Consider the following 10,611-nt stretch of genomic DNA (forward strand, 5'->3'; position numbering starts at 1 on the left):
AATAAATAAATAAATCTGGGCATGCTTAGATTTAGACTTAAACTTATACAGACTTTAGCCCTTTATGGGATATGGAACTATATTGTGTAACTTCTGCACACGTTTAAATTGAATTTCTTTGTCTTTGTCTCTCAGTGAAATTAAGCAGAACTGCTTTATTAGGTCCGATGGCCTAATGTTGTCTGATGTGATAATACTGACAAGTGTCTGAATCAGCGCTTATGTTCTAATGGTCTAAATACATGTTTGCATTCTCAGAGAAAAAAACAAAGAGGGTCCAGGGTGCTCAGGAAGTTTTTTTTATGCATATAATGAGCGTGCTCTTTAGGAAGAAAAGTCCAAGGTACTCCACTAGCTTGACAAAATATAGAAAGCCTTTGCTAAGATGGCGTGACACCCATTATTAAGAGGGTGACACCCTGAAGAAGGCTATCCCAGTGTCTGTTTTTCTTTCTATTTATGTTTTAAACCATTTCATTATGAAACAGCCATCTTAAAAAAAGGCTTTCTAAATTTTTTGGAGCTAGAGGAGTGCCTTGGACTTTTCTTTTGACATGTATACATTTGTTTAGCACTTAAAAAAAAGGAATCATATATGGTCATTCATCTTGATTTTCTTCATAAAAAATAAAAATTTGACCAAAGTAAAACAGTTTTCTAATGTCATACGATGATACTCTAGGGTTGAAATTTAAAGTGTTTCAATGGGGGCCCTATAAAGGGTTAAGGACCCACAAGGGAAATTGCTTGGTCATAGTAGTTTAGTGGTTACAAAAAGCTGGATAGAGAAAGGTATAAAATAAGTTCTGTAAGGTTCACTATGGGAGAGGAGCTGAATCAGTTCTTCAGTTCTGTGTTTCCCCCTTGTCTTGTTTTATCTTTTGTGCTTGCCTTTTTTTTTTTTTTTTTTTTTTTTTTGCAGGAACCACGTGTACAAGTCTTTATTTTTTATTTTTTTGGTTTTAAAATATGTAAAGTAACCAGATGTGGCAGGAGGATGGAGATTATAAAAAATGCAATATTTCACTTTGAAATATAGAGCAATAACAAGAAAAGCAACATAAAAGTATCTCAAATTAGTACTTAAGTGCAGCAATCAGACTGATTTTAGTCTGTTCTATTAGTCTATTCTAGTCTGCATTGTGTTATTTGGGGTTCCAACGGGGCACTCCCTCTATTCTTCCGGTCCTTGCCTTCGAGACGAGGAAACCCCTTTTCCAGCAAAAAAATCCCCACCTTCCAGCCAATCAGCGGCGGCGCCGTAGCCACGGCAACCAATCATTAGCGGCGGAGGACGTGATGGCCGCGTCCCAAACATTTCGCCCCGTCTGAGCCGAGGCGACGCGTCCTCCTCCCGCAGCTCCTCAGTCTGTCTGAGTCCAGTCAGTGGGTCAACAGCGCCTCCAGATCTCTCCACGCTTCACTTTCACCCGCAAATTCCCGTCCATCATGAGAGAAATCGTGCACATCCAGGCCGGCCAGTGCGGGAACCAGATTGGTGCCAAGGTAAGAAGAAGAAGAAGAAGAAGTAATAAGAGAAAAAAATTCACTTTATTATTATTTTTTTTATTGATAATTACTTATTTATTGTAGTTTTAGCCAACTGTGCAAAACTATCACCCTTTAAAGTTTTTTAAGTTGCTTTTTTTGTTTTAGATTATGACAATATTTCATTAAAAAGGGGAAATAACACATAAATTGCACAATATCTTTGTCTTAATGAACATTTTTTTTTTATAAATATATATATATTTCTCTATAGGGGACCAGAACCCACCCATCCCTATTGTTTGCACTCAAGTCTCCTTTTCAAAGACCCAGTTAGAGTATAATATATTAGATTATTCTTTCTTTCCTGCAGCAAAACATGTTTGTTTTTTAGTGTAAGCTACATTCATGTGTGCTTTTATAACAGATTTAAATCGGACAACACATTTAAACAAACTACAAAATGCACAAATACTGTCAAGTAATAAAAGTACTACTGAAATATCTTTGTAATGTGAGGTGTCGTAAAAGTACAAGAAAATGCATAACTATGTTCCAACAAATCTTATATATATAAGTTTAGTATTTAAATGTTCTACTTCAATGTGACAAAATAAGTGCAGTGCTGAGTTCCTGTATTGTTTCCACGTCGTTTTCCTGCGAGGTAACACATTTAAATCTGTTGACTAAATAGTGACTAAGGTCATTGAACCGTGATTAATGAAGCCTCCCAGACTTGAGCGGACGCGTAGGACCAGCTGCTGTCTTGGCTGCCTGGTGAGCTGGAGTCTTTGTCATAGGAAAAAAATAGAAAAAAGAAAAGAAAGAGAGAGGAGAGAGTGAAAAAAGGCGAAATTTGCTGAGGCAGAGGAGAGGAACGTAGCAGGAGGAGGAGGAGGAGGAGAAGGAGGAGGATGACGGGGGGGAAAGATAACAAGTGGCTCAGTGTCTGCTCTGAAAGCTCAGATGAGGTCATTTAAATAAATGCCTTTTCCAGGCAGCGCATCACGCGGTTCACTGGCTCCGGTTCCCCCCAAAAACCGGAGGGAACCCTGGAATCGACACATGTTTCCTATTTATCGCGGCACTTTTAATTCTCGGAGACACACAGATGATGGATTCGTCCATTAAAACAAACAAATCCTTGGAAACACTCACTAGTTCCTTGCATCTATTAAAGAAGAAGACAGCACATTATTTTATTTATTTATTTATTTTTTACAGTATATGGAAATTTACGCAACTTTTGGCAGAACGTGTTATTGATTAATCTGCAGATGTAATTACAAAAAGAACCATATATCAAGATCTACTTTTATTACACAAGGCGGTCTTTGAAACCAGCATCACAACCAGTTTAGTTTTGAGAATCTGAATCTTTTATGTCGCTTAATTTATTACAGTTCAAACTCATGTTTGGAAAAAAAAAGCAGCAGCATATGGGCCGACTCCACCACTCAGTGGCTCTGATCAAAGAAGACAAGTGTATTTAAGTGAGGATTTAGTGCGGCTGAGATCATCCTTGTTTCACAGTGGATTAACTGGGCCTCGATTCACTCGCTCGCTTCTCCAGTTCGACCAAGATCTGCTCTGGACTCTTGCTTCAAATATTTTTATTGGGAGGCAAAAGAGAGGTTCAGTACAGCTATAACAAACTGAGCAAAATGAGGCTTCTTTTAGTTCACCTATATATAAGAAAATAACTTTAAGAACCAACATGACAGTGTGAGACAAAGGACAAAACTTAAAAAGACAAGTGACATAATAAAAAATTTAAAAAGTAATAATAATAAAATAAACAGATATCTGTTACTATCTCCATCCAGTGGTAAAAATATGGGAGTTCTTCCCCCTTTCCAGTGCTGCAAAATCTGATCTCTTAAAGCGCTGGATAACTTCTCATGGACGTGACTGAAACTGAAGCTTAGATTCTCTGACAGAGATTTTTCTGGAATTTTAAAGGAATTCAGACCGGGTGCATTTTGCACATCCTCTCGCACCAACGTTGGCTCGAATTAGTTGGTTTTGTCCATAAAAAGTGTCCGAAAAGATGAAACGCCTCAGCCCGTTGCCATGGCGATCGAACTGGCGATGCATTCAAGGACGGTCTGAGACTGTGAGAGAGGGGGAGATTAAAACACAAGATTTTATTTCCGTGTCTCTCTCTCTCACACACACACACACAAACACACACACAAACACACACTGAGTCTCATAGATGTGCTTATCCTTTCCTCTTTCCCTTAAACACACACACACACACACACACACACACACACACACAGACACACACAGACACACAGACACACACACAGATTAGGGTCAGCTGATTGAGCTGCTGTGACAGCCTGTGCTCTTGCCTTAACTGAATTTGGCGTTTACGTCTCAGCTTGTAGGAACGAGGCTGAACTGAATCCTCTGAGAAAGCCGCGCTCCCGCTGACCCCGTCTTCCTCCTGCGAATAGACGGAGGCGCTTTGGTGTTTGGAAGTTGTTGCGACCGAAGCGCGTGACTCACCGAGGTGGATGGAAGAATCCAAAAAGCTGAAATGAGAAAACGATTTATTAGTGGCTTTTATTTCCTCTATTGTGCGTCCACCTGTGCAGCTGTAGGTTGGACAGACATCGACAAGGAGCAGATCTGAGTCGGACGCTCATTTTTCTTCCATACACCCATAAACCAGAACACATGTAAAGATAAATAACTCAGACAAACGTAACCAAATTAACTTTGCTTCTTGTCGTCACATCCAGCGTGTGCGAACTTTCAAAGCCTGAAATAAAACCTGACATAAAATTCAACCTGTCATAGATGAAGGATTATTCTCATTATTCTCATCATTCATACATTTACTTGATTCTTTAAACACTCTTAGATGCAGCCAGGAAAGACCAGGAATGTAGGAAATAATCATTAGTGAGTGCGCTACAGAGTCACAGGGTGAGACTTTTCTGACCGGCTGAAACTTTGAAGCAACTTCACCTTTTCTAAAAAGGTAAAGTTGCACAATTTGTGAATTGAATTTTCTACTTCTGAGATTCTAAGGTTGATTTCTTTGGCACTTTAGAGACTTTTTTTGAAACAATCAATCAGCAATAGATTCATCATTCAGGTCTTTTTGTAATTCAAGCTTCCAAGATGGAAATATTGACATTGACATACACCGATCAGGCATAACATTATGACCACCTTCCTGCTATTGTGCATGTCTCTCTTGTGCGTCCAAAACAGCTGTGACTCATCAGAGAGTGGTGTCCCAAAAACAACAGGATGTTGTTAGTGTGTGTGTGTGTGTGTGTAGGGAGGGGGGGTGTACTTTGGGTCCTATGGGTTGAGGGGAGGGGGCCTCTGTGGATCATCCCACAGATACTTGATCAGTTTGGGATCTTGTGCTGTTCTTCATATTTTTTTTGTTTTTCCTAAATAGATTTTGTTATGTGCATGTCAGGGTGGGTCATTTCCTTTGGGGTGGGGGTCCCTGGTCTGGTCTAGATGAGAGCTACATGTCTGAATAACCAAAACACTGAACTGTCACAACGTGGCCAGTGTTATTTACTTCTCCTATCAGTGGTCATAATGTTGTGGCTGATCTGGGTACAGTATAATCTAATGCTCTCCTCTGGTCCTCTTTTTTTGTGATACCACTTCCCTTTTGTTTCCTTTGTCCCGTCCTGACCTTTAAAATTCTTTCTGTTTGTTCTTTTCCTGAGGGAATAAACTAAATGTTACTCGCATGTGTTTGAAAATGTTTCACTTTTCAGTCACATTCATAACGTCCACAGTGCGACATCTGTTTCTTTTCCAGTGCATTTACTTATAAGTAACAAGTAACAGACTTGAGTTGGGACGGGTCTCTGCATGCACGTACATTTAACACAACACACACTCTTCATGTGAGTGCGCAGCCACAAAGCGCGGCTTGTAACCGGTGTCGTGATCAGAGGGAACTGCCACCGGTTTCTGCAGAAAAAAAAAACCTCCTTTCAGCGCTTTGAAAGAACCGGCGGGTCTTACAGAACATGTTGCTGTTTTTAGGTGATCTTGTGACCGCTGAAGGTAATCAGATGCGAGCGCGGAGCTGGGAAGCGCACAAAGCACACAGATACCTCTTTGTGACACATGTGTCCAGAAATGGGACTGAAAACCATCAGTGAATGCAGAGTGTTGTTGTGTCGGGCTAAAGCTGCCGATCGGTTCAGGTTTCAAACCCACGTGTTCAGACTTGAATGTGAACATTAAAAGATTTTATTGCAATTAAAGGTTGTTTTTTTTATAAAGCACACAGACAATGGTTGAGTTCACAAACTAACTTGTGCTGGTTGTGTGTTATCCTGTGTCTTTCTTTAGTTCTGGGAGGTGATCAGCGACGAGCACGGCATCGACCCGACGGGAACCTACCACGGAGACAGTGACCTGCAGCTGGACAGGATCAGCGTCTACTACAATGAAGCCACTGGTAAATTCATTGCGGATGTGCTGCTCGTCCTCCGAGATCTGAATGAAATGAGAACTTCCGCCCTCTGGTGGAGAGTGTGGTTCACTGCAGCAGCAAAGAGCAGGACTGAAATTATTACAGTTAACGAAGTGATGTTCACTTGTACAATACATCCTGATGCTGCCTCAGAAAATACTAATTTACAATAACTAATAAGTGTTTTTTAGTATAATAATAATAAGAAGAAGAAGAATAAATAAAATACTGTGCTGAGTTTCCTGTAGGTTTATAATTCTTGACTCCACCTTGTGGCCACTTAAGGTATTACACATTCACTCTAGCTGCTGCACTGTACATTAGAATAAATGGTTCACTTATTATCAGTTATTTTTAACTAATAAATATTCTTGCTTGGTATTTATCTGCTAAAGTTAGAAATATAGTTATAGTATTTAGTTATTTAGTTAGAGGGACATGATGTGGGCAGCGCTGCCTGCAGCATGTAAATAAAATCCTACGTCCACTGCAGCTGTAAAATGTCTCATACGTTTACATTCGCATGCGTTTGTTAATCTGTTTATCTGTGTGTTTGTGTGCACACGCAGGTGGGAAGTACGTGCCCAGAGCCATCCTGGTCGACCTGGAACCCGGGACCATGGACTCGGTTCGTTCTGGACCCTTTGGCCAAATCTTCAGGCCTGACAACTTTGTGTTTGGTAAGAGAACAACCTGCTGGAGACGGTTCTTCTTTTCTCAAGAGGTCAGAGGTCAGGCTGGAATTAAGAGAGCTCAGTGTGCCCCCCCCCCCCAGTGCATTATTTTGTGTTTTAAAGTCATATCCTGACACTTAGTCCCCCAGATTTACTGATACTCAGGTATGATACTTTCATCAAAACCAACCGACTACATTTTTAAAAATAAATAATTTTCCTGGATCTGTCCTTAGTTAACGATGTTAATTACTGTCGGCTTCATTTTCCTGTTTCCCAGGTCAAAGTGGAGCTGGAAACAACTGGGCCAAAGGTCACTACACGGAGGGGGCGGAGCTGGTGGACTCGGTCCTGGACGTGGTGAGGAAGGAGGCCGAGAGCTGCGAGTGCCTGCAGGGTTTCCAGCTCACACACTCCCTGGGCGGAGGCACCGGCTCCGGCATGGGCACCCTGCTCATCAGCAAGATCAGAGAGGAGTATCCCGACCGCATCATGAACACCTTCAGCGTGGTGCCATCACCTAAGGTAACAAAATATCCTCATCAGCATCATAACAAATACACTGTTTTATTTAGTTTAAAGATGAAATTACTGCTGTGGAATGAGTTATTATCCTGTCAGGTCTCGCTATAAATACTGCAATTGATATTGATTTTTATATGAAAAATGTTTGCAAACTTGACCCTACGCGCTTAATTAGTTCTGTTTAATGCCGACTGATGGTAATTCCACCGAGACCAACAAAGACATGAAGACGCAGTAATGAGGACGTAATGCACTAGGGTGTGGTGAGGCTGAGACTGTGTGGTCGTCTTGAGCTAATAAACTGAGCAATCAGCTGAAGAATAAATGTCTCTGCGTCAGCGTCGCTCATTCGCCGATGTTCCCGCAGGTTTCAGATACAGTGGTGGAGCCGTACAACGCCACGCTGTCCGTCCACCAGCTGGTCGAGAACACGGACGAGACCTACTGCATCGACAACGAGGCCCTTTACGACATCTGCTTCCGCACCCTCAAACTCACCACGCCCACCTACGGCGACCTCAACCACCTGGTGTCGGCCACCATGAGCGGCGTCACCACCTGCCTGCGCTTCCCCGGCCAGCTCAACGCCGACCTGAGGAAGCTGGCCGTCAACATGGTCCCCTTCCCCCGCCTCCACTTCTTCATGCCGGGCTTCGCCCCCCTGACGAGCCGGGGCAGCCAGCAGTACCGGGCCCTGACCGTCCCGGAGCTCACCCAGCAGGTGTTCGACGCCAAGAACATGATGGCGGCCTGCGACCCGCGGCACGGGCGCTACCTGACGGTGGCCGCCGTGTTCCGCGGCCGCATGTCCATGAAGGAGGTGGACGAGCAGATGCTGAACGTCCAGAACAAGAACAGCAGCTACTTCGTGGAGTGGATCCCCAACAACGTGAAGACGGCCGTGTGCGACATCCCGCCGCGCGGCCTCAAGATGGCCGTCACCTTCATCGGCAACAGCACGGCCATACAGGAGCTGTTCAAGCGCATCTCGGAGCAGTTCACCGCCATGTTCCGCCGCAAGGCTTTCCTCCACTGGTACACCGGCGAGGGCATGGATGAGATGGAGTTCACGGAGGCGGAGAGCAACATGAACGACCTGGTGTCCGAGTACCAGCAGTACCAGGACGCCACGGCCGAGGAGGAGGGCGAGTTTGAGGAGGAGGTGGAAGAGGACGCCTAGAAAAAAGAATGACGAAGAAGGAAAAGGAAGTTCATAACCAAAATTTAAAAAAAAAATGAAAGAAAAATAGGAAAAAAAAAAAAGAAATGAGGTGGCTGTGAGAAGAGTTGGTTAGAGGAAAGACGGAAAGAAACGATGGTGAGAATGGAAGTAGACAGAGAAAAAGACCAAATTAACGTGCCATGATTTACAGCTTCACGTGATGCTGTTATTGGTTTTATCAATAGTCTCCCTAAATCTTTTTTTTATACTAAGCCCTTGTGTTGTAGTCATCATACGCCGCTCTTTTTACTGCTGCCTAGAAATAAAAAACAGAAACAAAGTAATGAATTATTTAAATCAAACATTGCACTTATTCATTCCCTCCTCAGTTTTGCCAAATTTGCTCCTTAATTTCTCCCATCACTTCACCTGAGAGACGGTATTTAACATTCAGATGACAGATTTAATCCTTAACTGGCTCATTATTAAAGCTTTTTTTTTTTTTAAACAAATAAACATGAAAATAACACATAAGTCACGAATAATCATAATGATCTGTCAGGGCATTTGTTGATGATAAGAACCAGAAAGTCCTGCTCAACTTATCCAATAATGTCAGAAGTTGCAGGAAGTCGAACCTGGAACCTGAGCGTGAGCTTCATCCCAACATTAATGTGAAATCATCGTCAGTGTTAACTGCTTTTATCAGTCTTTAGGATCCACTGAGTGATAAATGTGAATGTCAGTTTTAGGTGCAACAATTATTATCAGTATTTGTTTTTGTAAACTTGATAATCACACTTTTATTGTTGCTATTATCACATTCGCTTTACATATTAGTGTAATTCAAGGCTTTAACTGGTTAAATACACATTCTTCTTGTCACGTTGTAGAATCCGTTAATGTTAAAACTGAACTGGAACTGAAATTGAACTGTGCGTTTTATGTTATTCAGAAAGCAGTGAATCAAAATGCCGGTTTTATTCATAGTCTTGAGTTTCAGCGCAGCAGGAGCGAGATCTTTCCTCAGACGCCAGCCAACGTTGTGAGGAGGTTTACACGCTGCAGATTCTCAAAACCTCCAAACCTGTCGGCCCCTAAGAACACATTGGACCTGGACCCAAACTGATCTGCTTTTATGAGTCGTAGCTCAAAAAGAAACATGATTCTGAACTAAGTATTGTATTTTAAAGCATTGCAAAATGAAATGAATCCAACTTAAGTTAAAAAAAAAAAAGCAACACGTCGCTATAATAAAGATCAATTCATAACTAGTGACATGTGTTTTAAAGGTTCTATATTAGACCATTTTACAGGTTAATTAAAGTGTTGTGTGTCTCCATGATGTGTGCTACATGCTTTAAATGTAAATGAGCACTTCCTCATATGATGATACATGGATGACACATAATTATAAATTAAATAAATAAATAATGAGAAAGTGGAGATATGGGACCTTTAAAGAATTCCCAGGATTCATTTCAGCTGTTTCTTTTTATCCCACAACATTCAGCGCAGCAGCTCAACCTCTTCAGCACATTTAATAACTCACAGTTTAATTATTAAGGTGGATTATTAAGGTGGATTCAAGTATATTTACAAATTTCCTCTGAATGGGTTTAAATGTTTACACTGCGTTATTCCTTGAAACAAACCAGAAGTTGTTCATGTTCAGTGTGTGGATCTCAGCCATGTTGTCTTTATGTTTGTGTAACGTCTCTGTGCGGCTTCATTGACGCTTATTATTATTTTTTTTTTTTAAATTCCTTTGGAACCGTTTCCCTTTGGATCCTGTTGACTGTGAATCATTTGGGAGAAATAAAAAAGGCATTTGTAGGAAAATAAATACTGTCGGTTATTATTGATGATCACCTTTTTAGTGCGTCTGTAAACACAACGCGAGCTTCCAGGAAGTCAGAGACACATTTCCCATCAGATCGGTCTTATGTTTCCAGTGTTGTGACCAAGTTTTTCTATATTTGACATGAATATTGTTTGACCAACGGGTCAAAGCATAAATATGTCTAATCTACAACATTAATCTTTAGTTTAAGTGGATTAAATGTTAAGTGGGTTTAGTGTCTTGAGTCCCAGACTGACTCTGATGTTGAGGTTGGAGACCTTCTCCTGCAGGTCTCTATAACTTCGACTGTACAGCGATCAGCCACAACATTATGACCACTGACAGGAGAAGCAAATAACGTTTAAACCCCATAGCAACGACACTCCTTGATGGCAGAAAAATAAATGAAACGGTTTAGGAACAACTCAAAAAGAACCTTGGACAGCGG

The 10,611-nt window shown here is 41.6% G+C and overlaps 1 protein-coding gene across 1 annotated transcript; it reads left to right on the forward strand.

Annotated features, from left to right (window-relative positions):
• Positions 1–1,321: 1,321 nt before the first annotated feature.
• Positions 1,322–10,166, forward strand: LOC125020584 (tubulin beta chain-like). Its single transcript, XM_047606021.1, has 5 exons — positions 1,322–1,506; positions 5,836–5,944; positions 6,529–6,639; positions 6,914–7,158; positions 7,526–10,166. Exons 1-5 carry the CDS (start codon positions 1,450–1,452, stop codon positions 8,336–8,338), a joined length of 1,335 nt encoding a protein of 444 aa, XP_047461977.1. The 5' UTR covers positions 1,322–1,449; the 3' UTR covers positions 8,339–10,166.
• The last annotated feature ends 445 nt before the right edge of the window (positions 10,167–10,611 follow it).

Source organism: Mugil cephalus, chromosome 14 (genome assembly GCF_022458985.1).
Source record: "Mugil cephalus isolate CIBA_MC_2020 chromosome 14, CIBA_Mcephalus_1.1, whole genome shotgun sequence".
Classification (NCBI taxonomy): domain Eukaryota; kingdom Metazoa; phylum Chordata; class Actinopteri; order Mugiliformes; family Mugilidae; genus Mugil; species Mugil cephalus.